At 39.2% G+C, this 22,725-nt stretch overlaps 1 protein-coding gene across 4 annotated transcripts in view; it reads left to right on the forward strand.

The window, feature by feature from the left end:
- Positions 1 to 18,686: 18,686 nt before the first annotated feature.
- Positions 18,687 to 22,725, forward strand: part of LOC144016227 (uncharacterized) — a 128,857-nt gene continuing 124,818 nt past the window's right edge. For 2 of the 4 annotated variants that reach the window (XR_013282865.1, XM_077517087.1), the window contains exons 1-3: positions 19,056 to 19,145; positions 21,650 to 21,729; positions 22,452 to 22,511. Coding sequence is in view for 1 of the 4 variants with exons in the window: in XM_077517087.1 (XP_077373213.1) it covers positions 19,090 to 19,145; positions 21,650 to 21,729; positions 22,452 to 22,511 (196 nt within the window). In the remaining 3 variants the exon portion in view is untranslated. Of the gene's footprint in view, positions 18,793 to 19,055; positions 19,146 to 21,489; positions 21,550 to 21,649; positions 21,730 to 22,451; positions 22,512 to 22,725 lie in introns of those variants that run through there. The other 2 variants (XR_013282863.1, XR_013282864.1) reach the window with 2 other exon arrangements.

Here is a 22,725-nt window from a genome sequence, read left to right on the forward strand (position 1 = left end):
CAGTCTTATAGAGGTTGTAATCGGTTTCATGTTTGAACAGCATTAAAATAAAATATTAAGGCTTAATGTTCCGTTCATATAACATTCTTCCATGCTCAAGGTGTGAATCCTAAAAATAAAATAAAAATAAAAATAAAAAAAATAAAAAAATCGATTCTGCCGATTATTGAATCGATTCGAGAATCGAGCGATGTAGTATCGCGATATATCGCCGAATCGATTTTTTTTAACACCCCTAATATTTAGTAATATTTAGTGGCCCTTGCATGATCTTCTATGACAGCAAGTTTCAGAATGAATCTGGATGACAATATTACAATCTTAATATTCCTAAATAAGAAATTTCAAATGAATTGTCAAAGTTTGTCAGTCTTTTAAATCCGGTTACTGTTTGGTGACTACATAACCTGAGTGTTTCTTGAGTGCAGAGTTATTGGGCCAGTTTTGTTGTGTGTGTAAACATGTCGAGGGGTGGGCTACTTTTTCATGGTTTAGAGGCCCCAACCCTCCCCTCACACAATTAACTTTTCCACTGTAATGAGATGATTGATATGCTGGAAGTGTGGGCTTTAAGGAGATATTAATCATTCCCTCTGGTAATTTTAATCATGCGTTCCATCATCCCCAGCTGCTGAGGATCACCTTCCTAGCAAACAAAGGGCAGCCACACCACTTGCATAGTCATTCTGTTCTAGTTTAACTTTATTTTATGCTGGTTCCTCCCATCTGTTCGCACAAGCCTCTGCAGCCCACGTTGGACGTCGACAAGCTGGGGAAGCGGCGTGTGGGTGGGTGATTATACGACTGTGTGTGCGCGCGCACGTTTGCGTGCATGTGTGTAAAGTTTAGAAACACAGGCGTCTTTTGAAATGGTAAATTTCATCCCCCAGGTCCGTGACGACTTGGTACAGTGCCACCAGCCACCTCCACCGTGAGCACAACACATACAGTAACAGCACACAAACACACACACGGCACGGACAAGCACACGCATACAAACATAGGCCATACACATGAAAAAAAAAATGTAAACACACGTACGCCACATGGAGTGGGCAATATGTCAGAACAAAGCTTAAATTGGCATTTGAACCAATCACTACTGTATAATTGCCAAGTATGAAGAAATGTTGCAGGGACAAAGAATTTGGAAAATATTGCTCTACCCTGACGTGATACTTAGATATTTCCAAATCAAGACTACTGCTTCAGTTTCTTATAGATATTATACAATCTACAATTTTAGGAGAGCTTGACCGATATGGATTTTTTTTTCAGGCTGATTCCAATATTTGATGTAAGAGGACACAGATTTGTGATTAATCGGCGGATTAATTAAATAAACATAATGAGTAAAATATTTTTTTTCCTACCCAATGCATTTTAATGGGCATCAATAATACACCATTTATTTTTTTTTTTGCTATTTATGGTCCGGTCTGATCTATATCACAACGTGAATAGTCGAGGGTTTACTGTAATATAAATGAATAAATAAATAAATAAATAAATAAATAAATAAATGGGTAAAAAAAGTAAAATTGTCTTTTCCTCTTCAGTTTTCGCTATTTGTGGCTGGGCTTGGCCCTTATTACCCTCGAATAGTAGATTTTTTTTCTGTAATTAATATAATTTAAAATAATAATAATAATATTAATAATAATAATAATAATAATAATAATAATAATAATAATAATAATAATAATAATAAATACAGAGGCTTGCGGCTCAATGCCATCTTTACGCAAACACATCTTCCGCTTGACGAGTTTCCTTAATACTCACTTAATCATGTACAATGTTAATGCCGCCCCACTGACAGATATTCCATCATGGTTGTGGAAGTTTGTGAAAGTTATTGAAGGGGCTTGTCTGCTCTAGCACAGATTAGCATTGCTTGAAGCCAGCGCAAACTAATTGCACCAACTGACAGGAGACATGCACTAAATTCATCCTCGGTTGCTCGGATCCAGTAAAATTGTACTTTTGAAAGTGAGGCGATCATGACATGAAGCCTGCAGCCTTGTGTGTTTTCTGCATCACACTTCAATGTATTTAAAAAGGCAATAGAGTTATTTAACAGTTATGAATGAATGCGCTGGGAAGTGACGGTGGTCTGTCTGTGGAGCTGTAACTTGCACGAATATTTAAGTGGAGTCTATTTCCGATTTTATTTAGCAGGGGGTCATCATTTTATGGTGGTCCCAACATACTTTACATAGTTACAAATGCAGGTTACTAAATGTCTTGTCCAAACAAAATGAATTGTCCTTATTTATTAGTTCCAACTTCAAACAGGATACTTATATTTCTGAACTGGTTTCACAAAGCCACAGACATGTTCAATATGCACACCGCATGTATACAATGATCATGTTTTATATGTGCATCATTTTTTACACATCTTTATTTTAATTATTTAATTTGTATTTATCTGTATTTATTTTTATGTTTATTTTATTTATTTAATATTTATTTATTTATTTTTATTTATTTTATTTTAACAATTTTTAGTGCTAATTAACAGAAGGCAGTTGTCAAAGACTGGGTGTCAAAAAATAAAAAAAATAAAAATTAAAATAAAAAAAACTTCTTTCTTTTATGTTTGACACACAACACACAAACCTGTTAACAAGTCAAACTTCAATGAATGAAAAAAGTTGCCAGTTATGTAAAATGAGACTCCAAAATCTTGAAAAATAGAACTATTCATGATTGGTTAGTGATTTGGGTAAAGACTTGTTTAAAATTCAGGTTGTAAATGGGAATGTTGGAACCTCCCTGTCTAGGCTACTTGTTGATGCTTTGGTACAAAATATATTTAAAGCATCACAAAAGTTTCACAAGTGTTCTTTGTTTGAACCTAATGTCATTTGGTAAGAATTCAAACAACGGCAAACAGTACTAAAGGAGGTCAGTGTGAATGATGTGAACAAGCAATCACTGTGATCTTTTTTTATTTTTCATCACTGATCTTAACAGAACACATTTCCCGTCGTGACGACTTCCCACTTGTCACTGAGTGAAATCACCTTGATGGAGCCGAGAAGTTCCCAGCGATTGTTTTGCGATGGGCTGCCTTTAAAAGAAAACATGACGACTGCTGCAGAGCCCTCATTATTCCCCACCTTGCTTTAGCCTGGCACTCTTGCTCCAATGCATGACTAAAAGACAATTAATTCTAATAATAAGGGCTTTTGCTATCATTCCTCATTCTGGCAGGCCTCTTTTTCCATAGGGGCCCGATCCATGGATCTGTGCTCCACAGATGAACCTCTGACAGATGTTGAGTGAGCTGCTCACTTAGTCGCTACGCTATCTTATAGCCCTCACACCCGCACGTAAATGGAATACTATAGAGCCATTATAAAGGACTGTGTGGATGTGATCTTACTGTACAAGACACTTGTGGGTACACCATCACGTACAGTAACTGGATGTGAGCGTGATTGAGAGCCAATATTACTATAAGCTTATTATTCAAGTTGAATGCAATGACCCAAACAGGAGCAGTAAGAACACACATTGCATTTTTTCCTTGTACATATTGGTTAAATAGTTGAATTGAAGCTAACAGTATATAATACAGTATTTGTGCAGATTCTTTGAAATACCTATACATTAAAATTTCCCATTTGCAAAATGCTAAAATTAGTACATTGCTAAAAATGATATATATCAAATTAAATGTAAAAAAATAAATTATATAAATTAAATAAATTGCTAAAATTAAAAAAATAATAAAAATTAAACATTTTTTTTAAAGTCTGGTTTTATTAAAGCATTAACCTGATGAGCTGGGCTTTTATTAGAAGCGGTTTGGCACTCTTGGCATCAGGTACTTAACGGGTGACAGCCTACAAAGAGGTTGTAACGAGATATGTGACTTCTCAAATTATTGGTCAATGTTCGGCGAAAGCAGTGTGGTAGTGCAGTGTCCGCTCCATCCAGACAGGAAGTCTGCAGCTTTACGTGCGAATGAAGAAAATAACCTCACACTGCACCAATTATCGCCGTCCTGAAAACTCACTAAAATAGATGCCAGCGCCTCGGCAGCACTTACAGCATCCCACACAACCAGCTCATTAGACCCGCCGTGTCCTCCCTCACAACCAGGCTGGAGGAATTAATGCAATAACACCTGAACCACATTCACGGTGTGCCATTTTTTTTGCTTTAAAATGTGTGAAATGTGGCCATGCCACTTCAGTCATATTGTACACCCCCCCTTTTTTTTTCATGCACCATGTTAGGGGCAAGCATATTAATCACACTCACAGCCACTAATGCTAACAATCAGTCAACACAGTTGGCCAGCCTCTCCATCTCAGGAGACAGGGAGGTTTGTCCTGAGGCCTGCTGTGTCGTCCTGCTAGGTCGGACCACTGAAGAAAAAAACACAAAAAAAACATTAGTCAACAGTATGGGTGTCAAAAATCGTCAATTTAAAGTTCCCTTATTTAATTTTTTTTTTAACGCACAATTAATGTCGCTTTCTTGGAAAGCCTGTATTGGGGAAATTCCAGTCACAACGCAGCAAAATTTAGCAGTAAAAAAAATAATAATAATGCATATATTTGTGGATATTGTACTCATGTTGTATTTTACAATTTTGAAAATGCTCAGAATTTCACAAGTTACTTCATGTTAAAGATTGGATAGCTCTTAAAAATGCACTGAGCTGTCACCAAGGACTTACAAATGCAATTATGCCATCTAGTGGCAGAAAAAAAATGACCTTACCACAAATCAATACCACACTCTTTTTTTCTTTTTCTTTTTTTTTACAGTACAGTACATCTTTTTAGTTTTAACTCAATTTTATGAATTATTATGAAATTCCTGTATCAATGACTAAAAGTTCCAGCCATATTTCTATTAGTTTAATATTTTCCCCACTTTTATGTTAACAAGTGTATGAAAATTTAGAAAAAAATATTTTATTGTATATTTTATTTTACATTAAAAACAGATAGAAAATTTAATTGTGAGTTATTGAAGTCATGCGATTAATTACGATCAAAACATTTTAACCGCCTGACACCCCTAGTCAACAGCAACCTACCCATGTTGACAATATTCATAGTGTCTCCTATGGTGCACCAATAATCAAATTATTTATTTACTATCTCATCACTTTGACAATTGTAAATACTTTCACTACTTGTGAAATATTTCATGTTTTTATTTCTTTATTTAAATATTTTTGATGATAGCATTTGAATCCTGCTAGAATGAATTCCACAAAGAAATCCATTACGTTTTTACCAAGACAGTGTTGAATTGAGGCACACGTTTGTCACTGGAGTGATTTTCCACAACATATGCCGAGCAGTCAAGTTTTGAGAGCGAAACAGCTGTGTAGTTCAGCTGAGAGGAAGCTTCCTACTGAGCTCCAGTGATCTCTCCCCGAGTGTCATCCGCCAGCAGCGTGAGGCAGAAGCGGCATGTTTGGATTCCCGCCGCAATGAACGACAACGTCAAGCTGACGGGTGTGACGGCACAAATTAATAAGCAACCGGCGCAATGAGTTTCATCTCACAAAAAAAAAAAAAAAAAAAAAAGAGAAATAAGTAACAAATTAATGAGAAGGATTATTAGTTTTTTTCTGGAGTTGGAAGCAATGCAAATTATTGGGCATTTGATAGCGTAAAGAGCGCATCTGTGGTGGTTGTCAGCGCTTGACTGTTGAGGTGGTGCACAACTTGACAGTGGGTGGTCTCGCCGTCTCTCTCCCACTGGTGGTGTCATCTTTACGAAATGTAAGTGCCGCTTCCTTACGTTCCTGATTGAGCCGTATTCTGACAAGCTCACTTTATTTCTGTTGTGCAAATGGCAGTTATCATGAATAAGTGGAGGGAGGAGCTTCAGCAGTAAGTGACAAATCCATGTTGTTGAATTTTTGAATTACAGATGCCTTGAGATTCAAATGTATTTCTTTTTTTGATCACACTCGTAACTCCTGCGATTGGCTGGCAACCAGTCCAGGGTGTCCCCCGCCTACTGCCCAGAGCCAGCTGAGATAGGCGCCAGCACCCCCCGTGACCCTTGTGAGGAATAAGCGGTCAAGAAAATGGATGGATGGATGGACACTCGTAACTCAAAACACATATGAAATTGTCATTCCACATTCCAAAGACTGGAAATGCTGTTAATCTGTTCCACCCCTTCCACAAACAAAGATTATGAACACTTTCATTTTTTTTTTTCGTGGATGTGTAAGTAAGACTAATAGCACTTTTTAATATTGTAGTAATAGCATAGTTGAATAGAATATAAATAATTTAACATTTTGGTATTATTTGATTGCAACTGGTGTGTGCGATGTGGCCACTGGGGGCAGTATTATACAATTTTAAACACGCAAAGAAGAGTTTCACACCTGCTTTAACTCAGAAATATCAGTAATAGTGGTTTTACTAAACCTATTTTTTTACTAAACCGTTTTTTTGTTTTTTTTTTGGAGCAGGGTTTCAAGTCACTTGGCTGATTTATTCATTAAAAAATGTAGCTCAACAGAAATGCAAATGATTGTGCTTTGCGCAGTGTAAAGGGGTTCAGGTAGCGTAAAGAGTGCATCTGTGGTGGCTGTCAACGCTTGACTATTCAGATGGTGCACAAACTGACAGAGGGTGGTCTTTCTGTCTCCTAGTGGTGGTGTCATTTTCCTCCGACGCCAATCTTCTTTTTTTCACACTATGGATCAAAACTTTGGTGGAGACAAAACTGATGGTGGCAGTGACATTTTAAGGGGGAACTTCTTGCAACATCTGCTTGTTGCCTGCAGTAAAAACTCTTCTGTTGAACTTAATGCAACAAGCCGTTGCTGTTTGTTTACAAACAGGTTTCTCCTCAATATGTTGTGATGCTGATTTTTTTTTTTTTTTTTTTTGATAGCTCATTCTTGGGGACAAACTGCATAGCAGCTTGTTTTCAACTTGGTTTACTTCATTTCGGAGGAAGCAGATGTTTGGTTTCTCACGACTTGGCAGGATTTTTTTTTGTGTGTTACTATGTCACCAGTGCTTCTCAATTTATTTTGTTTGTCAATTATTCTTTATTTATGTATATCAATAAATGGACACATGGGGATGACCCATAGCAATAAATTAGAATTCTTTTGTTTGCTTTGAGTATGTTAATGATTTTTCTTTGGATCTTTTGACGATGTAAGGCAGCAATATCAATCATAACTGGCAGCAGGAACAGAGTTTAAAACCCATCCTTGCGGGTTGCAGTTCAATACGGCTACCAAACTGGCATCAGTCATGTATAGCAGAGTTACACATGATGAGTCAAAGTGCACAGTGAGTAGATGTTAAAGGGAAAAAGCGGATTGAAAAACACAACAAAATGTAAAACATTTGTTGTTGGAGCAGGGTTGGAAGTCACTTGGCTGATTCCGTGGCCCCAGGGAGGGCCAACACTGAAATGCTCTCTGACCATGAAATGGCCCTGCACAGTAATGGTGCTTAATGGCTGTGTGGTGCTGAAGCTGGGAAGACGGAACACGGGCATGTTGACTGAGAAGAAGGCTATGATGTTTTACTCCACATATAAGCTTGATGTATATTTTATTCGCAAAGTAGCAAGATATGATGAAGCATGCTGGAGGAAAGAAGAGGAAGTTACTTTCAAGCTTTTCCCTGTTCTAGGATCAAATTGCTTCAAAATGACTGGAGAGGCAATTGTAATCTACCTTTAGGAAAAAAAAATATTGCAATATCCATTTTGACTGAGGTGACCTTTTTTTACATCGCAATATGCCTCTTCTATCGTTTTGCCCTTCGACTTTGTGCCCACTGAACCACAGATGACGCAAGTCATTACTGTGCCCGCTTCCGTTTACCACTCAAAGTGCTCCCATCTGGCATATTGCCCTCATCACCACAAGGTTTCATCAGTGAAATCTCCAAAGAGCAAAACCCAGGGGCACGAGGCAGCTATCGAGACCTGAACAAAGCGATGGCATATCGAGGATCCAGCTCGGCCTGAGGAGGTTACTATCTGAAGGCCATCTAACAATATAGCATGTGACCTTACTAAGATGATCTATGTATCATAGCCTTAAAATGTCTCTCTTAAAGGTCATGATTAACAGAAAAGACATTATATAGTCCTAGGAAGTAGAACAGTTGATGTTTCAAGTAAAACCTCAAAGGTTGAACACAATCTGTTCATGGTTTGTTTTTGAAAACAAGGAATTCATTGAAATTGTCTTGCAACACGTTTGGATTAAACACAGAATTTAAGTGGAAGTCACCCTGAAACATTTCATGGCAATAATATGTGACCTAAATAAGCTGAACATCCATCTATCCATTTTCTGAACCGCTTGCTCCTCACAAGGGTTGCAGGGGGTGCTCGAACCTATCTCAACTGGCTATGGGCAGTAGGCGGGATACACCCTGAACTGGTTGCCAGCCAATCGCAGGGCACACTGAGGCGGACAACCATCCACACACACAAGCACACCTAGGGACAAGTTGGAGCGCCCAATTAACCTGCCATGCATGTCTTTGGAATGTGGGAGGAGACCTGAGTACCCGGAGAAGACCCACACAGGCACGGGGAGAACATGCAAACTCCAACCAGGAAGGCCGGAGCCTGGATTCGAACCCGAGTCCTCAGTACTGGGAGGCGGACGTGCTAACCAGTCATCCACCGTGCCGTTCCTAATCTAAACATGACATTGTGATTAAAATTTCATTTGTGGAATACGATTTTTAAAAATCTCCAACGGGGCCGCCATTTTGCCACTTGCTGTCGACAAAAGATGACATCACAGTTTCTCGGGGCTGAGGCAACGACCAATCACAGCTCATCTGTTTTCTGAAGCTGAGTTGTGATTGGTTTTTACTTAAGACCTGAGCAACTCTGATGTCATTTCCACTTGACACCAAGTGACAAAATGGCCGCCTTCTGATACTGATAAAAACTGCTAGATTTTGCTGTTTAACTCATATTCCAATAACGCAATATTAAGAAAAATACCGTATTTAGACTATAGTGGGGCTGCATATAACTATATATTCATATATATATATATATATATATATATATTAGGGGTGTTAAAAAAAATCGATTCGGCGATATATCGCGATACTACATCGCGCGATTCTCGAATCGATTCAATAATTGGCAGAATCGATTTTTTTTTTTTTTTTTTTTTTTTTTTAAGGATTCACACCTTGAGCATGGAAGGATGTTATATGCACGGAACATTAAGCCTTAATATTTTATTTTAATGCTGTTCAAACATGAAACAGATTACAACCTCTATAAGACTGAAATTTCAGATAAATAAATAATACATTTTCATATAAATCTTACACTCTACAAGCTTACTGATTAGTATTTTCTAAATTTGAATGAAAAAAATCGCAACAATCGACTTATAAATTCGTATCGGGATTAATCGGTATCGAATCGAATCGTGACCTGTGAATCGTGATACGAATCGAATCGTCAGGTACTAGGCAATTCACACCCCTAATATATATATATATTCATGAATTTTTTGGGCGGGTTGATGGAAATGAAATGTAAAAAAAATAAAATACCAAACCAAACCACCGTAAAATTGCTGATCCCATTTTCCATGAAAATTGTTTAATAATCAATTGCAAATCATTTTTTTCCCCCAGAAGAATAGATGTCCTCAATTGGTTATTTATAAGGTTTTATTTGCTGTGTGATTCACTTGACTGCATATGGCCAAACAAATTGCAACTTGAACTCCACATTATTAGGTTAAAAGATGATAGTTGGATGCTTCTGGACATTTTCATTCATCCAGATCAGTCTTAGGACACTGAATCGATTGCAACTGGACTGCTCTGTTTGTCTTAGAAGATGATCTGCCTCTCATCTGAGTAGGCTTTATCCGTTTAGCTTGGCTAGGTCTGTAACATCATGATAGCAAGATTGCTGGACTGATCGTACCGTGCACAAACACACACACCCAAAGAAAATGTACGCTCCAACTGATGCCGTGGAGTCGTCCTAATCACATTTGACGACGAGTCGTGTTGAGTCATAGGCTGTGACGGCGACGGCGAGGCAAGGCGAAGACGAGCAAGGGTTAAGCTGCAAACCTCTCCTGACAACGCTTGTCTGAGGAAGCATTAGCCGCCGCAATGACAAGTGAAATATGGGGTCGACTATCAGTCATTCATCAATGAACCCGTCTTGTCGTCATTTGAATTTGGAGCGCTCGGCAATATTAACCTTCATAACCCGCCTGAGTTGCATCGGACAGCTCGGCACTGCCTGAGACTGACAGGCACAGTATCAGAGTAACTGTTGGGCGTCACTCTAATAAATGCTTTCAGGCACTAAGAGACATGGATAAAGTGGTACCAGCATGATGACTGGCAAGTGAAGGGATCTTTTTAGAAAAGTCTTAAATAGTTTTTGCAACTGTGAACGCAGCACCAACGGCTAAAAACCACTCATTTTAACGGTATTTTCTGGGCAGCAAATGAATTTATCGGTTGTGAATGACTGAGACTGGCTGGCAACCAGTTCAGGGTGTACACCGCCTACTTCCCAAAGCCAGCTGAGATAGGCTCCAGCACCCCCCGTGACGCTTGTGAAGAAAAGCGGTCAAGAAAATGGATGGATGGATGGATGGGTTCTGAATAAATTTTCCATATTCTCTCTGCTTCACAGTGCAGTGGCACCCTAGATTAGCAATAGTTTCTGAGACATCCACCAATCTATGAATCTTGTTTTCTGAGATTTTGGCCCAGTGTTGCATTTGTGAATCACGAGAAGTCCCGAGTGCAATAATGGACTTCCCCCCTGTATGTAAAAATTGCAACTAAACCTTGATTTAGGCCAATATTCAGCTGAAACATCTGTCTCTACTGTATTTTTGTACTTATAAAAAATATTGAAGTGGAGTCAGCCTATTTGGCTCAAATGCAAATTGTGTTCATAATTAGTAATGTTTAGATATTGCAAGAAATTTGTATTAACTAAATCCCTTTATAAAATAACGTCCAATAGTATTTTGCTTGACTTGCTTGTTTTCCATCCATCCATCCATCCATCCATCCATCCATCCATCCATCCATCCATCCATCCATCCATCCATCCATCCATCCATCCATCCATCCATCCATCCATCCATCCATCCACCCATTTTCTTAAAACCATTTACTCCTCACAAAGGTTGCACTTGTGCTGGAGCCTATCCCAGCTGGCTTCGGGCAGTAGGCGGGGTACACCCTGAACTGGTTGCCAGCCAATTGCAGGGCACACAGAGACGAACAACCACTCACACTCACAAGCACACCTAGGGACAATTCAGAGCGCTCAATTAACCTGCCATGCATGTCTTTGGAATGTGGGAGGAGACCGGAGTGCCCGGAAAAGACCCACGCAGGCACGGAGAGAACATGCAACCTTCACCCGGGAAGGCCGAAGTCTGGACTCTATTTTGCGTTCTCAGCACTGGGAGTCGGATGTGCTAATCACTCAACCACCGTGCCGCCCTTCTATCAATTAGTTGTGTTAATTTTTGCATTTATACGTGGATTGGTTTCACATTCATCAAGTCCCTTTGAGGAAAATCATAGCTGCAATGTGGCCCACCATGAAAATTATTTGACACCGCTCATCGACAGCCCAACTGGATGACACTGGCCTCACTGTTCCAATAGTTTTGGTGTACAGTAGTATGGATATTATTCATCCACACTATATTAATTACTTCCGTAGGGGTAGTCTTGTTTCTCTACCTATCATTTCAAGTGAATAACTGGAGGCACTTTTCAGTCTAAAATGGCTGTGCTCATCTACCTGCCAAAAATGGATAATAATCCTGGAAATTACTCCCTTTGGAGAGAGAAATTAACCCTAGATTTCCATATCAAAGCGTTATGAATCGAGCCTTTTTCCCTGCCTAGCCGCTCTGTTTAAAGAAAGCCAGTCTGTGGAAGTAGCCCGCAGTGATGTGCGGGCCCGTACAAGGCTCCTTTCTTCAACACGAGCAACGCCGCAACAGAGGAAATCAGCAGCTTTGCGCCACAGCAAAGAATGAGATCACTGGGCTTTCTGCACAAGGTCAACTTGGAGGCAAGGCGCGGCGCGTTTAAAATTCAGTCCCATCCTCGCCGAGCACTTGAAAGACACAGTACCAGCCGGGGGAACCTGCTCACCATTATGCAAAGGGACTTAAAGTAAATACGTAATCTTAATGAATGCTGAGATGTGTGGAGGTGGGGGGACAAGTAAGGAGGGGGAGGGGGTTCCTGAGTCAAGTAGAGGAGGGTCAGACACGCATGGTGAATAATCTCACGTGTCAACAAGAAGCAACTGGCTCCCTCTGTGTCAATGTATGCGTGTTTACAGTGAGCGAAGTTCAAAGGTTTGTCTGACATCTGACTCTTCTGCTGCAAAAAAATAGGCGCCAAACTCCAAAAGGAATAACTTTCCAAGCGAGATGTTGTTTTATCACCATGTAAACAAAAAAAAACATCTGCAAGTAATTACCAATGGCGATAAGAGAGGTTTGTAGGACATCAACAGATGCTAATTGGTGCTAATAGGCAAAGGTTGTTGTCGTTTTTTTTTGTTTTTGTTTTTTTTGTTTTGTTTTTGTTACCAGCACTCCAGCAGTATGTTCATCGGTACGCTCTGAGTTGTTTATTTTCCTTACCCGTTATGACCTATGTTATTGTCCCGGACGATCTCCGGCGCGCAGATTTAAAGCAAAACGACAGCCATTAGATGACATGTCACACAATATAGGGGTCTTGTTCTGGCCTGCTGCCTGCTGGCTGTGTCCTTTGCTTTGCCCACTTGGCTCTGCGAGACGGCCAGGACATTGAGCCTGACACATCGGAACCGCTGCTCTCTCTCAGTGCCCTCTTTCATTCCCACTATCAGAGAGTCAAAGCCCGCAGAGGTGGAGCTGTCCAGAGACCCGGGCCCTGCTGGCTTTGACTGGGCCAAGATCCGATCAAGCCTGGAGGAGAGGGTCATCTTCTTCCATGACTTCCACTTGCTATGATCTCTGAACCGATTCTGAAAAGGCCCCCTGACTTGATACGAGCAGACAGTCCCCCCCTTGAAAGCTGCCTTTGGTTCGGCTTGTGTAGCCCGGAATGGGAAGAGCGAGGTCAGGCAGGAGGAAGCCCGAGTACAGGCATAGAGAGAAAGAGGGGTGGGGGGAGACCGTGGGCCGATAGCAATGCTCCAGGTGCAGATGGCACGCTGTTTTATGTGTGGCCTCAATGGAGTATGTCAGCCAAGCTACTGGAGGCATTAACATGGGAAGATCACACAAAAACATTGTCAACCAAAATCCAAAGCTTCATTAACAAAGGTCATTTGCGTGACAGCGAATGCCTAATAGACGACCAAGTCAGCGGGACAATGAAAGTGTATGAAAAGCTGTAATTTCGCCATCATTTAAATTGTTTTTACAATTATTATAATACCCGTAATTTTATAATATTATTAATAATATTATTATTCTCCATAATCACATTTTTGACACCCTAGACAAGAACGAAAATTCACCAAACTTAACAGACACATTAGACATGACATAAAATTTAATATTTTAAACTTAAAAAAAAAAAAAAAAAAAGGTTTTATTGCGCCCCATACAGAGGTTTTATGGATTCCTATCCCGGTTTGTTTGACCTAGCGCTATGAAAATTGGGAGGCACATCTTCGGATGTACAAAAAAGTATGGTAGCCATACAACCATAAAATTTACAGGTGCACATGAAGTGAGCTATGAGTATTTCAATGTACAATTCTGACCTATTTTTGCATAATTCTAGGGTCATACTTTTGCTCCTTACCGAGAGGGTTAACCTGTTGGGCTTCAAACTTGGACTGCACCATTTCAACACCTGGAACAACAACAGACTTTCAAAATTCCTTCTTAGCGAAGCATTGTCTATTGTGCATTTTATCTACGGAAATTGGGGCGGCATATGTAACAGTCCACGAACTACAAAGAAGTCTTGGAACCATATGCTAAACTGAACAGGAAGACGGCAATTATGAATTTACTTTGGAATTTGTCGCAGTTTTTGGCGAGATTGGCGAGTAGAGATTCTACTTATTAATGAACTACTCCTACGTAATTTATCTGATTGTCCTCAAGTGTTTCATGTTTCATCTAAACATGGTTAATATAAAATTGATTACAATCCTTATATTGCCGTATGCTGTTGCCGTGGCGATATGCTGTTCACATAGAAAAGTGATACTGTTTTTCAGGGTCTAAAACTGTGCGGCAACTCATGAAACTTTGCGTACACATCAGACCTCGCATAAAAATCAATATTTTACATTTGTTTTCTTCCTGTTTTTCATTTAAATATATTCATGACGAGGTTTCCATACAAATATTAACTGTAATTAATTAGGATTTAACAACAGTATTAATTAAGTGATTTTCGTACGTGGTTTTCAACTTGCGTACAAGTTTGTGTTACGGAACAGTAGGTGTTCTCCATGTGTATGTGCCCTCCAACTAACTGTCAGAAGTCCTGAGGGTAACAAAAGTCAACTGGGAGAGTAAAAGGCAATCGACAAATAGACATCCTTGAATTTTGAGGTTCAATTATCATATTGGTTTGATAAAATGGAGTCAGACAGTCGGCTCCAAGTAGCCTTGACTGGAGTAACCCTGAAAAACCAATGAGAGTGGTGAGAGGTCAGCAGAGGTGAAGCAAAGATCCAAGTCCCGTCCCATTGTGTGACATGTTCCCTTTGCCCGCTCACCCCAAAGGCTTAGTGTCAGTGTTAACACTTCAAACGCTCAATATCTTCACAAAACACAAAGGACACAAGCGCCACGCTACCCACATCGTTTCCTCCAGGAAAGGGAGATATGGATCCTTCCCAAAGGTCAGCGCCGGCTGAAGTTTCAATGATTAAGCGCAGCTTTGTTGTTTGACTTTTTTGCTGCTGTAAAAATCTACTTTTAGGTGCAAATCGCCTCGTTACGTTAGCTTTATGAGAATGGAATTGAATCATTTTTTTTATATGTCAATCTTAAATTGCAAAGGGTTGGCATTTTTTTCCCCCCGGTGTTTGATAATTTTCTTATTAATGCTGACTCAAAATGTCAATGAGGGGAAAAAAAATAACGATAAGATCACGGGCTGTGCAGGAATTGACATTTTAAAACTGTGCATATCTGAATAAAAAGAAATATTGTTGTTTGGCAAGTGGAATATGGTGATTCATAAAAACAATGTATACAGTTGTGCTTGAAAGTTTACATACCCGTAGGGTATGTAAATTTACTGCATGACAAATCTTAGTACCCATAAAATCCAAAATACTGTGACAATTGTTTTCATATTTTCAGAGGTTGAAGTTGACATGTGCGTGTGAATTTTGGTGATGAGTCATAGCATTTTTTGGGTCATTAAGTGACATTAAGCTTTTGTACATTTCCAGTTGTGTTCCAAAGTTTACAACAACATCTCCAAGTTTGCGTAAATGTTCAACAACTTTATGTGCTGAGGGCAGTTTTAAGGCTTGATTACTGTATGGCTCCAGTACGTTCCTTAAAACCCTTTAATTGCCAGCGCAGCCGTTTGGCTCACTAACTTTAGAATGTTTGAAATTTGAAGTGAAGTGAAGTGAAGTGAAGTTCAACTCATTAAACCTTCTCTTATACATGGTGTAGCCTACATATGCTATGCACACAAACAACAGATTATTATTTTTTTTTTTTACTTTGACTATAAGGATGAAAAATGCTCAAATTTGGTTCTATTATTGGTATGTGTATACTACTTTTGACTGTTTTGTCTTAACTCTATAAAGCCTGAACCATGAAATATATGAGATAAAATTCGGATTCTCTGTAAATAGAGTATTTATTAGTCCTTTTGAAAAAAAATAATCAACTTCCACATATGACTTTTGATTCATATTTGATACATTCAGTCACATTGCTTTAAATTCTTACATTTAGAACTGTCAAAACTATAATAATAATAAACAGACATATTAAACATATTACTATTTCAAAAAATCAGAATGAACATCTCTCCACCATTAATAATGTAGGTGTCTCTCCTTTCTCAATTGCGCTGATCATACAAGGTTGCTGGAAAAGCCAAGCTGGGCGATACTGTCCTCTAATGAATTAGCCGTGCAATGCATGTGTCAGATCATATACGTCAGGGTTTTAATGGGTGAAAAAATATTATACTCATGAAATAGAGGGCTCAAAATGTGTTGTATTTAATATGATACGTTTGGCTTTTAAGGAACTTTTCTCAAACAAAAGACTCATGTGCCTGCAAGCATGTAAGAAAGCCTCCACTGAAGCGGCTTTAAAAGCAAACTCTTGGGGCAAAAAAAAAAAAAAAAACTTTGTTACAGATGAGACAATTTTCTACACTTTTATGCACGTTTATCAAATCATGCAGCAGCTCACAGACCATTCCTGGCTAATCTCCCAAGACTGAGATCTGATTTCAAGGCAGTGCAAGGTGATTCAGCAATCAATGTGGTAAGGTCCTTGTTTTTAGCCCACTACTGCTCTTTGAAGGGATCTCCACTTTCCCGGGAATATGCTCCCACCGCCGAGGTGATGATAAAACACCTTATTTTAGGGTCGCTGATTACTCACCGCATACTGATCTTGCCTCTCCACGAGCTAGCCAGAGGAAGCTTCAGTTGCGGCGCACTTCGATATTGAATATCTTTTCCTGTTTTACCTGTAACCGTGCAGCAAGGAGAAAAAAATAAAGCAGAACCTCAAAAGAGTGGCGGATAAATATATAATTGTTTGTTCAAGGGTGTTTTTGCACAGTGTGAGACCTTACCGTGTAGAATGCTCCGCAGGCAGTCTCTTGAGGGAAGGTCTCATTTTCTGCCTCCCGCCGTGAAATATTCAGCCGGGCCCGAAAATAATACGGGAACCGTTTCAAGGCTTAGCACCTTTCAAATATGCTGGCAATAATGGACAGGGCATTAAATGAAGCGCGGCCCTCTCATAGCAAAAGGGGGGAGCAGAGGTTTTGAGTCCACAGCCAGGGCTTCGCATAATACTAATGACGGTTGAAGTGGCGTCTACATATACAGCACGGCGTCGTGATTAGTTGGTGCCGAGGATGAGCCTGTGAAATGCAGCCAACACTTTTTCCCTTCAGTCATTCAAGGTCTGTTTGGTTTTCAAAACAAACAATACACGCGTAATTGATGATAAATAAAATACCTACATTTCACCACTGAATGCCAAAAACGATACCCCCGCCTGTTATTCTATCCGAATGTGAACACGGGAGAGAGAAAAGAGAGGAAACTCAAGGGTGCGCACAATAAATGCAGCGACGGCAAAGAGAAGATTGTTATAGGAGGGCTTTGTTGAAAGGATTCAAGGGTTTAACAATCCCACATCCTCTCAGGCTGTCCTTCATCTCCAATAATCAAGCCTGGCCGCAGAATATCCCTCTGGATGGAGACGAACCGTGTTGCCGTGCCTGCCTCGCACTCATCTTTAAACCGCCAGTCTTGGGGTTTCCTCTTGAAGTCTTATGTCACATTTACGGCTTCAAACACCAAGCGCAGCAGACGGCCATGTCTTTAAAGCCAGATATCTCTTTTGCTCTCTTTTTTTTGTTCTACATTAGCATCAGATGAAGGGGAGAGTGATGCTTGTGATGCAACGGATTCCCTGAGAATTTGGTGCCACTGTGAACTTTTGTTTGTGCTGAGCGAAAAACGCCACCGAAGCAAACTTTGGAGCTCGGGTGAAAGTGCAGCATGTAGCGCTATAGTTACAAATAAATAAATAAATAAATAAATAAATAAATAAATAAATAAATAAATAAAACTTTCGGCATGTAGTAACCTGCAAAGGAAAATGGCGATCTCACTTCAAAGAAATTTCACATGCAGATCTGTAAACCAGGTTTTTCTAAATAGTACAAACTCAAAATGCATACACTATTTTATCTATTCGATTTAACTATTACCAAATACATCCTTAATTGTGCTTTAAAACTGGTCAGTGTTATATTTTACACGAAGGACTAGTGAAGAGGGATTCGGGGTCAAGGACAACTCAGTAGTGTAATGTCACAAGTCAATTGGCATGAAACAGTGAATTAATGACTTGCTATATGTAAATGAATATCTATTTTAAATAAACAATAAAATTATTTTTATTGAGGAAAATGAAGGCAATACTATTTTCAGACTGATTAAGTTGTGGTCAAAAATAATTAACAAGATAAATATGGTAATGGTAAATATACTTTAGTAAAGGTTTTCATCATGTCATCTTTTTTTTTAAATTTTCATTTTATTTATATATATATATATATATATATATATATATATATATATATATATATGTATGTATTATTTTTTTTCACATAAATCCAATTCCAGTAATAATTTTTATTTATTGGTTTCTTAATATAATTTCTTGATAATTATCTTGTTTTTATTGTATCTTAAGTGATAATAATCAATTATATTTAAAAAAAAATAAAGACAAATATTTCAATATGTTTTGTAAATCTGCATGATTTTCACTGAACGACTGAAATGAATCACATTTCCCCCACATTCTCAGTCTCATTTACTGAGTTGTCACCCAGTGTCAGTTCTGGTATTGTACACTTGGGGGCGCTGCAGGCCACCACTTCCATTTTTCCCCGTCTTGAGTTGGCTGGCCAATGAACTCGCATTGGGCCTGGGTGTCAGTGACGAGAGTATGTTTGTGTGGACGGAGGAGTAGGGTAAGGGGTATTTGCGAGAACCATGACTTTTAGCAGGATGAGACCACAGGTAGGTTCACGCCACGGACCGTGTCACCATCGATAGTTAAATTAAACACGCAGAAAACAAGAGCGTGACTCCCAAATTGTCCCTTTTCCAACGTTTCGCGAGGCTCACCGTCACCTCGCCCTCGTCTAGTTAGTAAAACCCTGTAACGTTTTGGGTGGTGAAAAAAGTCCAGCTGGACGCATTGTGTACACCCGCGAACCCCTTCCTCCACCCACTCTCGTTTGACGCCTTTGTGTGACACCTGTACGCCTTTGCCTGCTAATAGCTCGTCCGGTTGAAGGTCAGCTTACTCCTCTAATGAGCTGCTGCGAGGATTTGGATCAGCAATTTAAAGCAATGAAGGCCGCACAGTGGTACGCCAACTGGCCACAACATAAGCTACAGACAAGAGTCTTGTGTCAAAATGGTGGATTTTGTGAAATTATTTAACTCTGTGGCTCTCAAACAGGGGTCCTTTGGAGTCTGCAAGCCGTAGTTTGTGAGTCGGCTTCATAGTTTGCAATACATTTCGAAAAGTGATTGCCAACATATTCTGACCAACACGTCAATAAGACAAACATCAAGCACACTAAATCGATTACTCTTCCATACCTTAGCTGTGGGTCAATTAAAAGGTAAGATAATTGATTGTGATTAAAATCTGAATTATTTTTTTTAATTCATAAAGTAAAGGTGTCATGTACATTAAATAAAAGTTTTGCTATTCTCTTGTTAAAATTGCCTCCTTATGTTGAAGTTTAACTATATCATTTTACAACTTTGTCTTAACAAAATCCAATGTTATTCTTATGAAATTGCTGTAGGGCCTACCTAACTTTATTCAAAGACAATTTTGAATGAGTTTATTGTAACATTTGGACTTTTATGAAAACAGGCAATTTGTTCACTCCCATAGCATTTGGTGTTACACGTGATAGTATTATGACATAGTCGTTGCAAAAAGTGTCTCCCCTTTAAGGTGTCCCTGCACCCAAAAAGTTGAGAACCTCAGGTCTGACACTGGTGAAAATGATCATGGGTAGGGGTTACCATATTTTGTCTCTCTTATCAAGGAACCTGCAATCTAGGCGGCCGCGCTCGTTTAAGTCTACCTATTTGTGATGTTTGGCATGCAGGAGCAATGAGTGAAGCGGTCGACTGTTACATGTTGCATCTCAAGCCACCTCTAGGCTCTTCATAACTTTTAAAATGACATTTTTTTTTTTGTAAAATTACTCCTATCCTCCAAATAGGTTTTACTTTAATCTTAAATATTTTTAAATTACAACTATTCGTCTGATGTTCAAATCACAACCTTGTGAAATTGAAAGAACGATAAAAGAAATGAGCAACGAGGCTTGACACGATCAAGATTTTTGGGTTCGATCAGCAAGTTTAAAAAAAAAAAGATCCCATAATGGAAAAATATGTATTTAAACTACTTGTTTACTGTATAATTTGTAATATTATTAATGACACTACTGTTACTTTGTGATTGGATGGTGGAAGATACGGAGGCGGAACTTCTGCCAACCAGCGCAAAGGCTTTCCACTCACAAGACTCTTGGTTAAAAACAAAAACAAGGCTAAACATAGACCGAATTTTGGACTAAACGACAGCTCTGTCAACATCCCCCAAGTAAACTAGATTGTGTCGGCTGTAATGTTCAACGATTGGCAAACTATGGTGTTACACCCAACACCCAATCGTATAATTTGCATAGAATGCAAAATATCAGCTACTTCGATCGATCTGATCAGATCAGTGGAAATTCTTGGAGCATTTTTTTTCCTAACAACTAGTCCCTTTGGTACTCATAGTGTTGGAAGTGGTTTTTGCTCCTCATTCGTCATAATTTTGAACACAACCGCAGCATCCTATTTTATTTATTTCACAAAAGTAAACTTTGTTACTGGCAATACAATTACTACCAATAAAAGCGGTGTGCGTAAATTAAACCCTATATGCACACTATACTCACAAACATAATTATTAAGTGAATTTCAGTTCAACAAAATGTCATGAAATCATGCCAGGATACCTGCCTGTAAATGTACCTCTAAGATAGCCTAACTGTCCTGTTACCTTCAAATGAAAATGTACAATACATACAATGCATTAAAAAAAAAAAAAAAAAAAAAAATGGTCAAATTGAAACGGGAATGAGCCTCCAGAAGTTTATCATACAGAGACATGTCGATTGTGTAATGTGTTCACATTTTGCAGTTTACTACCATGAGTAAGCATGTAAATAGACTCACTCATTCTATTATTATTGTTGTTATTCTTGGAAAGCCATACGTCGACCAAAATGGAGTAAAACAATGGTAACGTCTGTACATTTTCTACACTCTCCAAGCCTGTCGGGTGTCCAAGAAAACACGGAGGTGCGAGAGCTGAGCTTTCTCGGAACGCACTCTCAGACACATTTGAGTCTTCATCTCCTGAAGGGTTTGGTTCGGGGTTTCCGTTGAAAAAGCCCATCGCAGAGAGTATGGGCCTACAGCCAACTGGGATGGATTGTAGGGTGGGACCCAAACAGATGGGAACTAGCACAAAAAGGTGAGGATGAGGTCAGTCTGAGCTCGGGCGATAAAGCTGTGGGCAGTGCTCGTAGCACTGTTTTAAAAGTTAACTGGAGAAAACAGCTTGTGTGGTCAGAGTAAACTCATAAGAACATATTGGAGCATTTTCCACCCCTCCTGCTTTTGTCTAGATTGCCACAGGCGGAAGAAGCAAACACCAAATGTTGGAAAAATTGTGTGGAAATCAGGAGTGTGGGTGTTTTTTTTTTTTTTTTTTTTTTTTTTTTTTTTTTTTTTTTAACTCGTGTCCCCCTTTTTTCTGGTCTAACCCAGTTTTTTTTTTCTTCATCAGGATTGCGGTACCTGAGACGCAAGAAGTTGAAGCCCTGTCCACACACATAACGCCAAATGTCGCATGGGATCACATCATAGGTAATTAATGAACACTTTGAAGGCTGTAGTTTGGAGTTCAACTATCAAAGTCAAACAAAGAGATCATTCATATTTCCAATCTCATGAGGGTTCTAAAGGACCTTAATATGTTTAACTTTTTCATTTGCTTTTTTGGTCAAACCTATGATAACCACAGAGTGGGGGAGTGGTACTTGACTTCTCACTATAATATGAGCAATGCAGTATATTATACAGAACGTCAAAGACCCTATAAAATTATTCAGACATGACAGCCAGCACCTGCACAGTGGATATTTTTTTTTCCAGGCTTAAAAATGTTATGCACTGTACTAGCATAATAGAAAGATGCTCAATAAAGTAGCATCGTTTTATCTGCTTGTTGTACTGGTATTTGATTAACAGTTGAACGTGGCGTGTTTCACTGCATCCAGTCAACATCACCAAAGACAGCCTTTGAGAGTAGAGGACATGGGTTGATTTTTCACGATTTTAAAGAAATGTTACATGCTTGATGATTTTTTATTTTTTATTTTTTGCAGCCTTGTTAATAGTTACAGTGGTGGTTGTTTTTGTGCTCTTTAAACAAAGTTGAGTTGAAGGAGAAGTCAACCCAAACATTTTTTTTATTACAATTATATGTTGTACGTGCCCCCACTGGTGTAAACGCATCATTCTGATTAATATTGTGTTAGTTGGATATGGATAAAGCAGCAAAATCCACTTGTTTTTCTCCATCTCAGGCTGGCCAATGAGCTACTGGTTGTCGACTGGAAATGACATCACAGTTGCTCAGGACTCAGGTAACAACCAATCATGTTTTGGGCTCCAGGTGGAGGGGTGGAATCGTCACTTGCCTTCGGTGCAGTTTGCGCGGGTTCGCTCCTCCACCTGGGAGACCCCATGTGGCTTACATGAAGTAAGCTTGTGTGTGAGTAAGTGAGTGGTTACCCCAAAAAAACAAAAAAACAATCATGTTTTGTGGTGTGTATGAATTTGATGTTTAGTCTACTTATT

This window comes from Festucalex cinctus, chromosome 3 (genome assembly GCF_051991245.1).
Source record: "Festucalex cinctus isolate MCC-2025b chromosome 3, RoL_Fcin_1.0, whole genome shotgun sequence".
Taxonomy (NCBI): domain Eukaryota; kingdom Metazoa; phylum Chordata; class Actinopteri; order Syngnathiformes; family Syngnathidae; genus Festucalex; species Festucalex cinctus.